This window comes from Bombus flavifrons, chromosome 8 (assembly GCF_040668555.2).
Source record: "Bombus flavifrons isolate JBK064 chromosome 8, iyBomFlav1_principal, whole genome shotgun sequence".
In the NCBI taxonomy this organism is placed as follows: Eukaryota; Metazoa; Arthropoda; class Insecta; order Hymenoptera; family Apidae; genus Bombus; species Bombus flavifrons.
In genome coordinates, this window is record NC_138449.1 from 4,559,717 (window position 1) to 4,579,499 (window position 19,783).

General features: G+C 35.6%; 1 protein-coding gene across 9 annotated transcripts in view; it reads right to left on the minus strand.

Moving 5' to 3' along the window:
- Nucleotides 1–19,783, minus strand: part of LOC138182875 (rho guanine nucleotide exchange factor 17) — a 70,925-nt gene that overhangs the window by 25,085 nt on the left and 26,057 nt on the right. For all 9 annotated transcript variants that reach the window (XM_069119194.1, XM_069119187.1, XM_069119193.1 and 6 more), the window contains exons 6-8: nt 15,557–15,973; nt 13,178–13,481; nt 11,977–12,277 (exon numbers count right to left, since the gene is read on the minus strand). In XM_069119194.1, coding sequence (XP_068975295.1) covers nt 11,977–12,277; nt 13,178–13,481; nt 15,557–15,973 — 1,022 coding nt within the window. The remainder of the gene's footprint in view (nt 1–11,976; nt 12,278–13,177; nt 13,482–15,556; nt 15,974–19,783) is intronic.

The window sequence follows — 19,783 nt, forward strand, 5'->3', positions numbered from 1 at the left end:
TATTCAGACAGATTACTCCTCACATCATTCGATTTATATCTGGATGAAATAAAAAAAAATTCTTTTTCTTTTGCCTGCTGCGTTACAGATTATACAAATTCGTACGCATTTTCCACGAAACAATGGAGCGCAATTTCACGGACACAGGAAACGAGGCAGATGGAACGGAAAATACGACGGTTTTTCGAGCCGTGCATTAATTAGTTTGCCCAGCAAAATTTCGTATTCGCGTGCTATAATCGATGCTAAATGGGCGGGAAAAAATATTGGTATCGGTCGAAACAACGCAATGAGCACGATGGTTACAATGCGTGTGCAATATGATCGGTTGTGTGTGCACATATAGGTGGTTGGATTCATGTAAGCATGAAAAGGAAAGCTACCCACGCGGTCTGTGCTGACACGTTCGTTACTTTCGCTGTCCACCGACGGCTGGCTGATGAGTTTGCGATCAGCATTCATCGTCATCCTCTTCTACCGCCTTTGCTAGTCCCTTAATACGTTTTAAACTCCCTAATCGCGTATCAATCCGGCTCCCCACATTCGAGTCCCATGTCGATTGTTTACCAATCGTCTATCACACTTCGCAATCGTGAGTTTGTCTAATTCACGAGATTTTCTCCGTCGATAGGTCTAATGATCTGGAGAGTCGATCAAAGACATGATCCATATATATATATTATTCACTGGTTTTAGAAAATGTCCATTTGATTTTGTTGACGTCTTTGATTAAGTTTCAGATAGATTGTTCGTTATCTAGAGAGTTAAAAGAAGGGATTTATTTTGAAATGTTCAGTAGAAGATAATATGTAGATGGTAGAAGAAAAACATGAAAACTATATTTTTGTTGATTTTTTGATTGTAGTGTCAGTTTATGATTAAATAGGAGAATTTTAAGATGACATTGAGTACGAAAGTAACCTGTCGATTATTAAACATAGCGGATAAGTTGACAGAGTTTTATGAAAACTAAAAGTACAATCAATAAGACTAACGAGTTTTATTTTAAAATTTTAAAAACATTTTAAAAATATTTAGAGGATCAGTTTCAAAATTCAAAAATGTTTAAAGTATTTAATCGTTGTTTTTTTTATCCTGTACAATACAACTTTATTGTACATTAATACAACATTTTTCAATATAACTGAAAAAATGGAAGGATGCTAGATAAGACATTTCAGCAGTATATATCTCGTGATCTCGTTTGCCTACTGCACCCGTGTCCCACTAAAAATACCACAAATCGTGTAAAAGTTATATCCGGTTACAAACACGAAAGAGTTATATTATAGGAAAAGGTGACGACGGGAGAAAAGGAGGTTTTCTTCGATCAGAAGTTCCCCCTTATCAGCCACAAGCGTCGTTCGTTCTATGCTAACGCAGTTTTTATCTGAATAACGTTTTCCTTACGACGTAACACCAGGAAATATTAATAGAAAGGATTAATTATTGGAAAGTTATAATAACTGTTGGAAGCGAGAATCGGCAACCGAATTTTAAGCGAAGAAAAATCGCAAAAAAATTGTATCAAAATAAAACGAAACAATTCCAATATCATGTTATGAAATTTAAAAAAGTAATATCTGTAAATAATTGTGTTCCAATATGGATATTTTATGATATTCGTATGATACGAAAATGATTAAATCTCGTGAACAAAAGTTTATTTCACGTCTGTTCGAGCATTTCGCTTATAAAGTGATTCAGCAGTGCCACTTTAAAAGCTCGGACCGTACGTCCGGCAAGTTTTGGCGTTTCCACGTAGAGCTTTCACACTTCGAGCAGGGATGATCATATGTCGAACACGTCGTGCATGTACCACCGTTCTTCCACGCCGCGTTATATTTAGCTAGCTGACTCAGGGCCCCCCTCGTGAGCTTGCAAGCTCCCCTTTCTGTCTTATTCGCTCTTTCACGCTTGTCCTTCTTTCCACTGAGAAACACGCCATTCCGTACGATTACCGAACCGATTACATTCGAGATTCGAGCGGTCCCTAAAATCTGATTTTCGTATCTTTGTTGATCGACAGGACGAAGTTACAATTTTCGAGTTTGTTTTAAAAATTGTAGTTTATTCTTTTGTGGTATGATAAATATCAAAGATGAATGAATATCATAAATATCATATAAAACTTGTAATCAAAGTTACAAATTTAACTGTAACTAATTTTAAAGCACTCGAGTAAAGAAATTAATTAAGATAAAAATTGTATTTGAAGTGATTTTATGTGAACATATTGAAGGGTAAAGCTCAGTGAATATGATATTTTTATAATGCTAAATTATTACGATACTTCCAGCTATTATTTGATTTCACAATATTTTTAATTTACGTGTAATCAAAATTTCATGTTTATGTATGAATGTAAATAGAAAATTATAATTAGAATTGAGATTAAAACGGAAATGTAAACAATTTTCAATTGATTAAAATTATTCTCAGATTTTCTGATGACCATTGATTCCTCGACTGATCGTTAATTTTAATCACTTTTTAAACCACTCTGAAACCACTGCAAACTTCGTTATCGTTCCGTGTGACGAGTGAAAAGTGGAATTCTACCGGTATCCCTGATCAATAATTCAATAATATTTCCACGAACAGAAGCAAGACGGACGAATGGTTGGGAAAGTAGAACACCGATATTAGTTTAATGATAAGGGGTCCTTGGAAATCCTAGAACTGGAATGCGTTTTCACGTGAAATTAGACCCTAATAGAGAAACGTGACGTTGCGAGAACAGATTGACAAATGTCGATGCAAGGCTACGTCTATGGCCCTCGTATTCAGTACAACGCGCGTTTCTTCCTCGATGGAATTCGAGAATTCCAATACGGTATGTTTCTGTCGATACGTCTTATGATTCCCGTTATTATCACAGCGGCAGAAGTCAATCTACGATCTACTATATCGATTAGATTAATATGAACCCTAATATCTAATGCATTTCCTATTCTACATGTAAAAGATAGAAAGAGACAGTATTCGAAGGAATGAAATTTACTAAAATTTGATACTATTAATGGTGAATAAAAAAAAAATAACAAAAGGCTAATTAATTGATTTAGGAAACTGCTATATATTTTTTACTGTATATTTGCTCTGTTCGTTGCATATTTTTCGAAGTCAGAATTTGTATTATATATATATAATTTTAATTTTAATTCAGAAGAACGGATGAAATTGTATAATATTATAGACACAATTTTTATTTATTGCATAGATCTCCTTCTACTCGTGTGACATTAAACGACAGCTCCACGGGAGAACAGCTTAGAACTAAGGAGCTTTTCTAAGAGACAGGGAAGCTGAAGCGCACTCTTTGACCTTTTTATTGCCTTGCATGCCATCATTTGCATTATCGTTCCGCTGTTTGTTCAACATCGCAGAATCTACCACAGCACGCATTTTTACAGTAACCGTAAAAAAAAAAAATAAGAAATAATATGTCATATAAGGTACAGAAAAATTAAAAAATATTTATATAATTCAAGAAATGAAAAGAATTTAAGACAGAAAAAGATAAGCATTTTATATAATAAAGCAACATGATCGTCATTATATTGATCCATTAATTTTATTATACTTTCTAAACAACTTCGTGTACTGTATTCGCTAGTTAATATTATCAATTCCACGAACTGTTCAGTGAAATCAGACGATAATACGAATTTTAGTATTCTGAAGGATCTACGCGTTAATCCTGTCTACAGCAACACGAAGCTAAAGTTTGACCCTTGACCTTTGTCAACAATCAGGATCACCGGTCTAGTACAAGTTATATTATTTCTGCTGACTGCCATATTAAATATGATTTTCTGCTTCTGTTGTGATTTTCGCGTGATAATTTTCAAACGCATAATACGTGGATAACGAACTTTATTTATCAAATACCGTCAGATTTCACGAGTTCGATTAACACCGTGACTAACTGTGATTACATTATTACATGATTAATTCGAGACAATTAAGATCGACGGTTAGACGTTTCACTTTATACCCAATTAAATGGTACAATCATATCGAACGATTTAGCTCTAGACCGCTAGAATCCGCGAACGTCAAGATCAATATGATTATTTTCCTCGTTCCTCAGATTATGAGATGTAAGTGGTACACGACGTTGCGAATAGAATCGAGAATAAATAGAAGGTAGCCGAGCTTACGTGATGTACTAGCAAATATGCAGTTATACCGCTCGCGTAATATTAGTTCTAGTTGTAACCGGCAACGTTTTATCAAGCTCATAAAATTCTCCCGTTATCAAAGATTACCTATTAATGATCCAACTTTCATCTCTAAGTAATTTCCATAGAAATTCAAACGCTCTGTTCGACATGCTATTACTCTTCTCGCTAACCATACACCATCTATTATGTATCATCAACTACATCATACTAAACGAAGCAAAAAAACCTCTCTATAAATCAAACCAAACCAACGTCATCAACCAGGGGCTCAATCAATCGTCAATCCTAACTCTAATCATCGAACACGGCCGCACTAGTTCTCTACCAAACAGCTCTCTTCGATTACCATTCTCAACGACACGATTCTCAAGAGACTCACACGTGACACGGGACGATTTAACGAAGGCTGGATTCAGCCTGGCCACCGAAAAAACCTCAGCAAACGGTCACGTCACGTCAAAGTACTCTCGTGTATCACGCCTGTACTCCTCTATTTCAAGATTGTACTCTTGAATCGCGATCCACGACGCTTGTTCGCACTGCGAGCCGCATTCTACTGGCCGATCTTGATCGAAGATTCGCACGTGACAAGGGCGACGAGCCGGACGAACCGAGTGCAAAGCTCTTCTCTCGCTCAGTGTCGGAGCTTTCTCGCGATGCGGCAGCGAGACACGGCGTTACGCCTGAAACTGGCGACCCGCCGCACAACCACGACCAGGCTGATCGATGCCCAACAGAATAGCGACCGCTATGCGGAGCAAGAGAGGCAGATGTTTCGCTTCCAGAACGCCGGCGCACTCTCTCACGTGGATTACACGCGCGCACCCATGTATCCTGTTCATCCTGTTCGAAGAGCTTTTGCTGCGCCGCGACCTTGTTCCGGGAAGGCAAGCTCTAGACGACCTTGTACCGTCGCCACAGTTAAACAGCTAACCGATCGCCATAACAATCGCGTTTCCGCGAAACCACCAAAGCTCCCGGTTCATGATTTCCCAACCTCTTCGATATGCTCCTCTATATGACTTTCGATTGAACGTTAGCGAAACGCGCGTTCCTGTTTTGTTTTATCAGACGGAGGACGATTATCAATATATTTTCATGACATAGGAAGAAAGTCATGGTCATGATTTGGTTATATTGATTTTTGTGATGGTATTTTATGGTGCGTATATCATACTTATGTTTGATATTTGATTTTGATGATATTTGTTGATTCGTGTCTGTCTAGTCGGGAATTGCTATGGTTCTTACGATCTAGCAATGTGGAATTCGTTACTCGAAGTTTCGAGAAAGGAAAAGATTGCATGGAGAAATGTTAGGGAGAAGTATAGTATTCTCTGTATCCAATAATACATTGTCATTGCTATTAATGCTATTAATTACTCCATATAATGGAATAAATTTATGTTATTAACTGAAAGTTGTTGAAGATCATTTTTATAGTATGACACATGAATTTATATTATATTACGTAAATTCCATTGCTAATTGAATAAACATTTTGTAAAAATATACCAAATATAAAGGAATTGTTTCTTAAAATTTTATTGTACCAAAGAAATTTTAATCATTATTAACATATATATTAAATTATTAACAAAGAATATAACATATAATTTCATATTAATTTAAGAAAACAACCTTAAAGAATAAATTAGTGCTTATCACTTTAAAATGTTTAATTCTCTACTATTTTATAAGAGAGAGCAATTTAGCATTGCTATAGGCGGAATTCTATTTGCACGTGTCCGCAACAAGTTCATTTGATGACACCGGAAGTATGCACCTGCACCAAACTGAATTAACACACGGTTGTCTATCTCCATAAGACGTCTACCAAGAGCAACTCATTTCTCTCTATAAGAATCGTTTTGTCTACTGTTAATAGATTCCTTTGACATTAAGATATTTTTGAAGCATGATTTAAAGCAGAGCAACAGAATATAGTTTACGATGAATAAGTAACGGTAAACCATCGATGAGAGCTATTACTCGTTCATTCATTGCGAAATGTGATACGGAACCGTGAATTATTTTATACTTTTTAATGTCTCATGCCCTATATTTATTTCGAGGATGGTTGTTTAGTCTGGGCAGCGTCTCAGTCACGAAATATTCCACCATTTTATTCGAGTTTGTCGAACGCCCTCGCTGCAGTCTGCTTTTCATTCGCCTCGTTCTCATACGGATTGCAGGTTGCTCATTCAATAGCCTCGATATATGAACTTTTGCACATTCAAACTTCCTCCATGAAAGTCATTATGTGTCGCGTGTTCGTGTCTAAATTACACATGCTGCAAGCACTCGTTTAGAAATCGTTATATAACGATTATTTGCGGTTGAACTTTATAGCAAAGAGATTGATATCAAATCCATATATTATTCGGGTCTTTTGCGATTAATTTATTAATTTATGCGTTGATGTTTACAGATTTCATCAATAAATATGATTTCCAATGCTAATATTATTGATAAAACTTTCTGCAGATCATAAATTACGAAATACTAACAATGATAAATTTTGTTGCCTAACGGTAACAAATTTCATGAAAAACAAATAATAAATTACATAAAATAAATTTTATGACATTCGTAAATTATAATGTATTTCTGATAACAGTAAATCTTATTACAAATCGAGATAGTATCAATCCGCTATGTTATACTTAAAGCGATAAAAAATATTTGATCACGTTACTCTGAGACATTCTACCTATAACTATAACTAATTTTATTGCTTCGACACATGTTAAACATATCTCAAACCGGGATGCCAATATAAAATACCAAACGCGCGAGATTAAGTGTCGAAAACGAAAAGAAAAATAGATTTTCAGCGGCTGCGTGAAGTGATAAAGAGGGAGGATCGCCATAAATTATTCAAGAATCTACGTGGGCACCGACGTCACCGCGGACGTCATGATGCTCTGGCATTGTAAGTTTCGCGATTCATTCATAAAATCCTGGGAATCTACGTAATACATACCGACCGAAAATCGATGACATCAGAAAATAGATAAAGAACCGATCTGAAAATATCCTTATTTATCTCGAGCTCTGCTATTTTCAACCGGGTTTTAGTTTATATGTTTTCTTAGCGATCTTTCCACTAGAAATTCTATGCGTTCGCACATAATAACGCTGCCATATTTCATGTACCTCCGAACAAGCGTTATTTTCACGAAGCGTCAACTATACGTCTTCTCTCTTTTTTACTTTGATACCTAAAAATTTCCATTCGCCTCGTGTATTAAAATATCTCACCCTCGTAAACGTTCCGATACGTTTGACGTACAGGATATCGTAATAATAAATGGAAATTATACTTTCGAACGTGATCCAACTTAACTCAAAATACTATCAAAGAATCTCTTTGAGTTTCTTGTTACGACTACTCGGGTTTCCTAAAAGTTTTCGTGGGAAAATTTTGACAAACGTTACCTGTTTCATGTCACACATGATTCTGTTTTCTTTCAGAGTCTGGCAAAACGTATTTCCTTCGTTCGTGACTAATTTCCGCTCACGTGCGAATCATTCGTTTATCTGTATCGTTAATACTGGTCATGTTAAAAAATAAGGAATGCTTGTTTCGAGAAGACAGCAATTTATTTTTGTCTGTTTTCAAACGAGTTATTATTAAATTCTCTCATAAGATGTACGCTTTTTTATCAAAAATTTTAAATGAAATTGCAAAGTATTGACGTTACATTACATTATACTGATCGAATTATCAAACTCACTCCAATGACTCATCTATCGAGACGACACATTGAATTTATTAGCGACATTACGTCTCTTTAACGATACACAGTGCACATCTGTCCTAAAAACTTGCCTTCCAAAAAATATTCAAAGGGAAACGCTGCTGGTCATGAAGTGAATTTTAATTAACGAAAGAGCATCGACCGAACATCTCTTTGCTTGTTGAGACCATAAAAGCGACGTTTCACCACAAAAGCAGGGACGAACTTGCCCGCTTACACAGCACGCACATGTTAAACGTGTCGATGTGTATCCGAGCAAGGTCGGGTTGCGTAAAAATGCCCGCGTGCTAGCCGGCAGATTCCATCGGCACAGTGTGTGCTGGTAGAGGCCGATCAGTCCCCAGGTACACCTAAGGCCAGGAATATCCACTCGTGCACGCCCCCGCCGTGCCAGAATCAAGGGGACACTACGCTAACCTCGAGTGCACTGGCCAAACCACCAACAACTCATCCCAGAAATATGACCGAACATTATTATTAGATTACGTTTCAGCGACTAACCTGGAGTCGTCTGTCTCGAATCATTCTATGTATACTGTTCACACTGTCACACTTAGCACTGGTACATTTAACAATGTTTCGACTAGTACTGTTCGAGTATTTCGGGAAAGAACCGTTTCAGAAGGAAAAGAATTCCGACATTGTATCATTTCTTCAATTTTAGAGTAAGTTTTTCTTTAATGTAATACTTCATATTTCCTTTTTCCTATCATACAATATCAAAAGATTATAGATTTCAATTTTGTCGATAAATAAATAATTATTGTACTACATAAAACAATTTAGTAATGCGATATACAAATCTTTAAATATTTGAATATGGCGAGAAAGGATTCACATCGATAAATAAAATTTACTCCAAAAATTGCTTATCGCTGAATGGACTAAAGAAAAATATCTGTGTCCGTAAATAAGTGAGAAAATCCAAATTATGTCTAGCAAACATAAAAATTATTGATGTTTATGAATTTTAAATGAGGATACATGCAAGAATGTATGAAAGTAATCATAATAATTGTAGTTGTTGCTTGTTAAGTAAATTACGATAGAATTTGCATATCGATGATGAATGTATGTACATTTTGCATATTTTATGTGTAAATCGATAGGTTTATAGGTGTTCTACTTGCTAATAAATGCTCGTCTAATCACGGTCTTAATCACCGATAATTACAGTTCACAAGTAATTCGCTATAATTATACAAGTTTTTAAATATTTTTATATTATACAACGATACCAATATGTATCAAGAAACAATATGAACATGGCTTTCTCTGAATATTTTCATTAACATACTTCCTTCCTACTTTCGCTTTCAATCTATTATTCAAACTCTATAAATAATAATTTCTAGAACGTACAACTTCCGAACTAGTAAAAAATAATATCACCTCCAAAAATTAAAAAGTAAAGAAAATGTGATATGACGTTACAAACATTTTTACAAATTTCTTTGGAATTTTTTATTATTTATATCATCTACTTGCGATATACATATAAACTTATGGAAGCAAGTCATCTGTTTTCCAAGAAGATGAACACAAATCATATATACATACAGCTAGGTAATAAAATTTAAAAATGAAGTTTGAAAGAAATTTAAAAATGCGGTATTGATCCATTTAGAGTCTGAGAGACTCGTATCTCATCCAAAGCTTCTAACTTTCTTACTATTTTCCTTTAGCTATTTTCTTTATCTGATAAGAAGAGAGCAAGATGTTCGAATAATCAATTTGAGTCTAAAAATCAATATTTCTTTGTGAAAATTATTCCTAATACATATTTGTGTATTTCACTGCTGAGAATTATTGAGATGACAGAGTTATTGACTTAACGCATTGAATGAACACTATTTGTATCTTGTAATAGTGAGACATAAATACCCCATTATAAATTCAATTCAATGTTGTTTCACTGCATTATAGAACTACGAGTAAATTGAAGGATTAAACATATCTCACGTGTGTTTTAACGCAATGAGACATGAATCATTAATATCTCAAGAAGTATACAGGGTGGTTGGTAACTGGTGGTACAAGCGGAAAGGGGGTGTTTCTACGCGAAAAAAGGAGTCGAAAATATAGAATAAAAATTTTTTTTTTAATTTTTTTTAAAATCTACAGTGAGATCCGTTATAACGAGACGTGATAAAGTGCACGCGTACTGAGCGAAAATTCAAAGTCGATTTTTTCGAAAACAAAGCCTCAAACGAAAAATTTTTATTCTATATTTTCGACTTCTTTTTTCGCGTAGAATCACTCCCTTTCCGCTTGTACCACCAGTTACCAACCACCCTGTATAATATTTAAAAGCAAGACGAGCAATTTGAATATTTAAAATACCCAATCACCATAATCTCACAAAAATTAAAAGTCACACTATTTACTATTCATTTCTTGCAATTCAACTCTTTCAAACACTTTTCAAATGAACTTCAGCGCGAACACCTACCACTTCTCGATGTTTCACGTTTCAAAGATCAAAAGCGAAGTCGGACGAACGATCGATATACGATTCGTCGCGCAAACCAACTCGAAGCGGGACAAGCGACGTACTTCATTGCTTCGTTTGAAAATTCGTTGCCAGATGTTACAAGCGACGAGGAAGATCGTTGAAGAGACCGTCAGAGATACGACGCCGCGATAGCATCAATCGCAGTGTTCTTAACTCGCTCAATAACATTAGCTTCTAATCCTTTTGCTTTTAGTGTTTCGTTCGTTAATTGATCTACCGTTTAGCCTTTCATTACATCGTTGTCTCATTCATGAGTAAGTTTTACATGAAATGGGATTATTATTCGCGTAATAGTGTTATTTTCGAAATTGAACAGGAGGAAATCCAATTTAACGAATATTTCTTTTCAGACTTGTTAAATGATATACTTGTTGAAGATGAATTTCAATTAACTCCCAGAGTATGTACACATACATATGCGTGCAATGTATCTGGGCTGTTCAGGATAAGTAATTCCTAACGTTTCAGTCATGATGAATTTGAGTCGTAGTACATTTACGAGGTAAATAAGAGAGATAATGTTTTGCTACTTTTTATACGCAATAAATATCTTTTTAATATAATGCCTATCATCTTTGTTATATTACGTGTAGACTCATGCGAATTCATGTGCTACTTAAGACAATTAAAGGATCGTTTCTCGTATTATTTTAACTTTTATGTCTACTTCTTTTATCTGTACGCTTTTTCAATTACTGCTTTTTTAAATGATACCTTTATTACAGTAGCGTACAAATAACATATGAATCTTGCGAGACTCTTTCACCTGATTGGTGCGATAGAATCATTCACAATAGAAATCTTCTAATTACTTTGATTATCATATTTTTATGAAGAAGAGTGAAGTAAAATTTAAATAGAAATTTGTTCCGCCCCCTAAGTATTACAATTTCACTTTGCATATTTTGTATACTTTTACATATTATGTAGATTATGTATATTTTCCCACATTTGAATTTCCCATATGTGCACAAACATCCGTAGTCTAATTATATGAAAACGGTTCTTGAGACGAGTTCAAGAACCTACCACACAACAGACATGAAGTATCATGAATTGTTGATTAAACAAATTTTATTTTTCTCAGCAATTACTATAAATCTTGAAACTCTTTATATATTTTATTCACTAATTTAACACTTATTACATCTATTCACTAAAATCGTCCATTCTCGATCTCTCATAGTTAAGTCGAATTTCAACATAGAACAGAATTTCCAAGAAAAACCATTTGAACAGTAGAACCGTTCAAACAGACTCGAATAATGTTCAAATAACGAAGCTTCGGATAATAAAGGTTGCACAGCTACTCGGTTGTACGATCCACGGGATATGCTTATTTATCTTCATTCAACTAATGGTTCAGAATTTGACTTGCCTTGCATTAAGTTATCCTCGACTTCATTCACCTATCTATCTTTGTTCTCTTATTCAGTTTCTCCGATTTCTCCCTTGTTCAAGCATGCCGTGCGTTCAAGTAACGCATATTAAATTTAATAGTACTCACGTTTCGATGCGCCGGTGCACGTGCCACCCTTTCTGAAGATCCTCGAAGTAGTTCCGCGAGGAGTTCGGGACTTGGTCCCGGAAGGCCTTCAAGTTTGCTCGGGCTGGAAGTGGTTCTATGATGGCAGGGCGTGGGTGGCTCTGAACCGCTGTTATTCGAGCTTGCGTTGTACGAGAGATTCTCGGAAACTTTTCTACGTGGACGTAGACCTTCCTCGAGAGAGATATCAGCAGTTCGCGGTTTCGCCATCTCTGCCTCCAGCATTTGGCCGTAAGGACCACGGAGAGGTCTTTTACTATATCTGGACAGATGAGAACGAAATTAAAATTAAAATTAAAATTAGAAAATGGGTTGCATTTCGTTAAATAATACGTTTAATAATATGTTTCAACGTAACTTTTATAAAGGCTATTAGGTTGCTATAATTTCTTTTGTCGGTATATTATTATAAAGGATTAATAGGACATTATTGACTTGTTCGAAGAGTTCATAGCAAAATTTAAGGAAAATTGAAAGACATCTCTATGATATCCATATTTCTTTAATGTATGCACCATTTCTTTCAATAACTCTTTACTTATCGCATAACTTCATAATCGTTGTGAAAAAGCCCGTCCTTCGTAACAACGAATTTTGTACCTATTTTAAAAATGAAAACGCTTTCTATTGACCATTACAAAATTTGTTTAACGAATACGTTTGTCACAAGCAGTACTTTGCACGGGAAATAATTCTCCTCAAGTCTCATTAAATGTAGAATATTTTCAAAATGCATAGAATTAAAAGAGAAATTGATTCTAATTAGGCCGATTAAAAGAAAATATTCATAAATAATTATATCTAGTAAATTAGAAATTTCAGTAACGAGTTAACATTTCTTTCTCTAATTTTCCTAATTTTATGATTATAGAAAATTTACTCCTATGCAATCTATATAAGATCTAATTTAATATTAGCTAATGTGTCACGTGAAATTGCCAAACCTCCTGTTTGTTCTCCAAAACTCATCCCCTATTCTCATTCATTCAATACTAATCTGGAATGCGATAACGATACTCGAACAAGTGTTAAACAAAGAGGGTGCCTTTAAGTAAACATTCGAATCTCTGGTAATTTTCTGCTCTTAAATCGTATCCGTAAGCAGGCGCTTCGGGTCTATTTGCATTCTATTCCGATATATCAGCGGTCGTTCTCATGTTACCTTCTAGGCGTGTGGCCCTCGCAGTCGGAGAGGTCGCTAGGCGTCGCAGGTGGCTCGTCTCTTTCCTCGCTGCTCTGAGCTGACAGCTTGTTCCTGTCGGTGTCCAAGGACTCTGGCCATTGGGTTATGTACACGCCCTTTCTCCTTTTACTGGTATCCCCTCGGTACCTTCTAGTTTTGCCCGATGGCGATGACGCTTCAGAGGGTGCCTCGCTTGCCGCCTCGCTACCTTCGCTAGCTTGACTTAGCCGTGGCTCCTCAGGTGGGGGTGTTATTATCACTTCGTGCGGTTCCAGTCTATTTTCTGTAGGAAATGATTAATTCGTTTCAATCATTAATTCGATGGGGCAATAGCGTTAATGAAAGCGTTAAATGAATTGGTTTCTTTCAATATTTTTGGTAAATTGACATTAGGCGATTAAATTATTGTATCTGGATTTGTGGTTATTTCCTTGCTTATGATCGAAACATTTCTTGGACTAGGTACGCAATGAATGCGTGGATAATATTTGTTTATGCTAATTTTATGCTGAAAACCGTTTTATAGCCAACGGTTATTACAAAAATTTGCGACTGTATTTAAAAAAACGAAGCAAAATTCGATTTACGTTAATCGGACATATTGGCACATTCCTAGCAAAAAATATCAAATATCTAGAAAAAGATTAATTAGAATATATATAGTGGATTTATAATTTGGCTAGGAATCACAGAATTTTATAATGATATTTTTTCGATAACTTTAAATATATGTGAGTACATAAATTAGTACTCTGTGTAGGTTACATCAAACTCCTGTTTTGCATTATCTTTTACAAGAGATTACATTTGAAAAATTTAACAGTATCTGAGACTTCTGGAAAAAGCTTCATTTCATGTTCGGATCATTTGAAGAATTACAGACAAGATCATCCGACGTAGAGAAAATATTTCTAATCTGCGATCATAAGCCGAAAAAGCGACCAAGTTTTACTCGAATTTAACCTTCAATACAGAAAGTGAACACAATGATAAATAACGTAGTTGGAAAACAACGGTCAGATAGAGGTTAGAAAATAATCACTAGTCAGTTGGTTTAATGACTCAGAACTAACGGAAGTCTATTTATTCAATAAACAGAAAGAACAATATTCTGAAAGATTGCGCTAGAAACAAACGTACACCCCGTTTCTTCTAACTTCTCTCAACTTTCTTCTTCCTCGTACAAAAAAGAAAATATAAAATCAAGTCGAGTTAACCATTGTCGTGATAGGTCAACGTATGAGCGTGATATTTACTTGGATTGGCGAACTCCAGGCCAGAGTGAACGGGCGTGAAGTCATCAATGAAGATGGGTAGAACTCGATGACGTTGAAATTTCTATTTCGACCCTGGCACCCACCGTTCCGAAAATAGAGCCACGCGAAATAAAGTGGAAACTTGGGTGCACCTTTGTACCCATACTCCTGTCGATGCAAAAATAGTCCTTCTTTCCCTTACCCCTGTTCACCACACTGGGACAGGCGAAAATATTTGGCCGGCTCATCCGCTTCGATTCGATGCTCTAATCTAATACATCAACGACACCGGCGGACTTTCAACGGCCGATTCCTAATTCTTGCCAGTCGATGCTTCGATAAACGTGTCAACGAATATCCGATAATTAAGAGCGGACCGTGGGTCGTTGAATCCTCCGCGAACATACGGTGAAACGTTTCTCTATTAAGATGCGCGAGGGTGATAAGCCACGTGAAACGAATGTTGAAATGAGTATTGAAGATGAGAAGAGGGTGAACCGCGGCGAAGGTGCGATTCTGGCACAGATAAAGTCATTAAATTAAAATTACAAGCTGCGAGGATGTCGGATTTAGTAATATTATGTTGCCAATTTCCACCGACGAAATCAGCCAAATAACAAACTGTTGCTACATGGAAGGAAGGAGTTCTGCGGATTCAGCTGTTTCCCGCGTTCACGATGATCGTTCTTACTCGAGATACTCGTGGATTTCTAGGTTTTGCGCTTGTATACATTGTTCAAGAAAAGTCCGATGAATTTGATAAATGAGTCGATTCGAGGAAGTTATATTTTGGAGAAGAATAAGAAGTTATACTTTAGACGATAATTTCGATACGACAGGTCAGGGGAAATAGATCACTCTAACAACCTTGGTTCCTTAGTAGTAACGAACATTATAAACTTTAAACATTATAAAATTTTAAAAATTCAGGTAACTCGGCTGATCTGAACAAAGTTCAGTTTAAAGTCTAAAGTTTTACAAACTCAGGAAACTACCAAACGACCAACTAATTGTTTCTTCGCAAATAGCCAAATCCATACAAAACCTTCTCTTTTCGATAAAAAAAACTCTACCGTTTGTATAATACTCGACGATAACCTACCTTTCTGCACGGTTTCTTCGATGGGCGCACTTTCAACGAGCGGAAAAACGGGTTCAGATGTGACGATCTCGATAGGAGGCTCAGTTTGCACCAGATCGACTCTTGGCTCGTTGTTTTCTGGCACCGGCGGTTCTGGGCTGGTGAGTGCACTGGAAGTTGCCAGACTGTCGGAACCATCGCTCCTCGGTCGAATCTCCTCAACGTTTCCGGTTTGAGGTACACCCAGACCTTCCGCGGAACCAACAGCGCTATCGACGCTAGGCGTCGATGTTCTCGGACTCTGACGATTGGGGCTGTTCTGTGGCGTGGAAACCACTGGACTGACGTCCCCTCGTCTTCGTGGTAACGTGCTTGCACGAACATCCTTGTTCTCTGTGCGATTCGACGTGGCTATTGGCTGAGCCTTCTGTCGACTAACTGGAACACAATATTCGATGAAATATAAAGGTTTTTATATTTTATATCGAACATTATAGAACAAGTAGGAAGTTATTCAACATGGACGAATGTTGGGTCTGTTCAAAATGTTCGTAGCATTTTTGATTGTGGATATATTCTATTTTATTCTGCATATTTTATTTTCAATGAGATTTCAAGAGTATTATCTACTATACAGGGTATACAGGTTGTAACTGGTGGTTCAAGCCGAAAGGGGGTGATTCTACACGAAAAAAGGAGTCGAAAATATAGAATAAAAATTTTTTTTTAATTTTTTTTTTAATGTTTTTAAAAATCTACAGTGAGATCCGTTATAACGAGACATGATAAAGTGCTCGCGTACCGAGCGAAAATTCAAAGTCGATTTTCACGAAAACAAAGCCTTAAACGAAAAATTTTTATTCTATATTTTCGACTTCTTTTTTCGCGTAGAATCACCCCCTTTCCGCTTGTACCACCAGTTACCAACCACCCTGTATATCTTTATAAGATTCTGCTTGAAAAATACTATTTTTAGTTCGCACTAGACAAACTCCTGGATAGATTAAATAAATGTGATACTGAGGAGATAAAGGATACAGTAAAGTTAAGTTACAGTCGGAAGTGTAGGATAGGGCTTTCTCGTTTGAGACTTCGTTTTTAAGAAAATTGAGTTTGAAATAGCAACGAGTGCATACGTACTCGATGGATTTCAAACTTAATTTTCTCGAAACCGGGACACCAAATAAAAAGATTTTATTCTTTCCTCTCAATGTAACAGAATTATCAACTGTATTATTTCTTCTAATATATGCTATATATTTATCACAGATAGATGTCATGAAATTAATAACGCAATTAATTAAATCTTTGTAAACTAATTCGATAAGTCTTATGCAGCGATCTTTATCTGTAAAATTACTAGTTGCCGTATTAAAATCAACAGCTGAGGAAACTTGGTGAAAAGAAACAGATGAGTACTCATCTATCACACGACAGAATATATGGTATATATCTAAGTCGATTCATATTGACAAGTAAAAATAACTATTAATAATTTCTTTAGAAAACTATAGTAAACTCTATTCTGTCTATACAATATTTGTATAATAGACTTTGCTTATCTTCTAAAATTCTATGTAGCACACGATCACTGTTTTAAAATAAAACTTTCCAAATTTACGTATAAAACAACCAATCTTAATATTTCACTTCAAATTGATTTTCAAATATTATCTCAACTCTATACAAGAAAACGCTGTTCTTTGGTTCAATATTTATTGCTCAATTTCTCCAGCTTATCAATTATCCAGAACGGAACGAAACGGTAGCGTGTTTCTCGAGTAAAAAAAGCAAAGAGAGCAGCAGTAAAAATCAAAAGTAAACTTCCGCCGGATCAATCGTTTCCGAACACCTTTCCTGACTATGAATCACTGGTTTTTAATCGAACTGTCTATCAAGAGATACCTGGAAACGGAGAAAGAAAATACACATTGGTAGATCGCGTGTTAACCGAGTAGAAAACGGACGAGAGTAGATTTTTAATAGGATCGTGAGCGGATTTTCGCATACCGGTGGCTGTTGCGAGGTCATCATGGTGAGCAAGACCACGAGGGAAAGAAAGAGCAAGTTCTAATTACCTCCTCGAGTGTCAGGTAAGTTTGGCAGCCCTCTCAACACGAGGAGGTGGATCATTCCAATAATAATAAACAGAGTGTACGAGTGGGAACGGGAACGAAGATCTCGGTGACGTTCCAAACCGACAGCACGTCGTCTTGGCCGAATTCCCGCAAATATAGCGACCGATTAAGAGACGAACTCTGTCGTTTTCGAAGCTTCTGTTATTCCGTTCTATCAATTATATGGTATAGGATATCACTGACAAGATTCTAAAATTTAATTATCCAATTTAACCATGGATATTTGATTGACATAATTTTAATTAAGGAGCATCCGTGCTTTGAAATAATTGTCTTTTAAGGACGTATTATACTAAATTCAATATTATGATCATTCGATTGAAGTGATAAAGATGTTCTTATGCCATATAATTTCTTTGTATATGTACTGTAAATTGTTGGTTTAGGATTATAAATGCTATGATTTTTATCTGAAGTTATTGTGTCATAATTTTTTCGTATTGCAAAATTTTGTTCTAGGATTATAAATACTATAATTATTATTTTTGGAGTTCTTGTATTATAATCTTTTCATACTGCGCAAGTTCTTATTATAAATTGTAATATAGAGTGATATATGCAAATATATTACATGTATATAATTAACGTAATATAACACATGTATATATAGTACATATATGTATATAATATCAAGTTCATAAAACAGCTGATAAAAAGAATTAGATATTTTTTGGTACTTTCTGTCAAGTAGACAATTTAGATTCATATAAAATTTCAACAAACAGTAGTAAAATTTATTTAGAAATTATATATCCTAAACTATAGTGGATTACTAGCGATAATTTAGCTTTTGTGTATATATATTGTGTGCTAATAAACACGCTCCAAGTGCATGCAGCAAATTTATTCGCTGACTAAGGAAACGCAGCAGGTTCGTGTTACTAATTTGGCACAAATTCTGTACATAGCGTAATCTGTATCTAATAACATAATGAATATACAGTACAGACTAGTAAAGATCTCCTGGACGATCGCGACTTTTGTTATATTTACTATGACTTAATATTAAAATTTCCTTTAATAGGAAACTATTATTCTATGCAAATTTTAATAGCATTTCGAGAAGGAAGTTTCGCATTCTACATATCTGAAAATACGATCTTACGTTGTGAAAATTGAAAGTAATAAGGAACTTGTTGATTATACGGCGAACCTACCGATAATTACAACAGATGTTGTAAATCATCGAGAACGATCATAATGAATTCCGTGTTACCCCGGCCTTCCCGTAATTATCGTCACAGTAATTAAACGTCAAATTGACCGCTATGTAAATCTTTTCATTGCGGTAAAACACACATCAGTTAATTTAGTTCACAGTTTTCTGTATGAGAAAACTTCTCCTGAGCATAAATATTGGGATAGGAAAAATAGTGGAACTTGAGAACGCATGAACACGATAAGACTATACGTTCCAGAATATCATCTATTCATACGCTTTCCCCTTTAATTAATATCATCTAAAAAGAAGAACACAGTGCGATTTAACTATTCGTTTTCCGAATGTAGCATTCAAACTATTGTTCACCAGATTCCAATACGAAAACCAGAAACGGAAGACATGCTAATATTGCTCTCTAAGAAGAAATATTTTAATTACTTTAGTATTTTAGTTCAAAAGAGAAACATATCTAATCTAATATTTATTATCAATTTATTTATTCATCCATTTCTCACAACAAACCCTCTATTCGTTGCGAAAATCATTTTACATCATAAAACCCGTTTCCATTTCATAAGAAACATTTTCACCGTGCAACAAAGAGTTCCTTTCTCCGCAATTCATTCTTTTTTCGGTTATTTTCCACCTAAGATCATAATCAGTTTCCGTGTGTCGTTTTCATTAGAACAATCTTCGCCGGAGGCAACGTGATCGTCAACTTCATGATCGTAATCACTATCATCGCGTACGATTCTTTTCGTTTGTCGGACGATGATAGTGGGATAAGAGGAAATCTATTATCTACCGCTGCTTTCTCTCGATCTCTTTTTCCCCCATTCTGAATGCTCAACGTTCTCCCGCTGTTAATGGCCGAGAGGATCCGTGGACCGTAGCTGTATTTCAGAAGATACCTAGTTACATGTCCTCGTAAACCGTCTTCCGAACGTA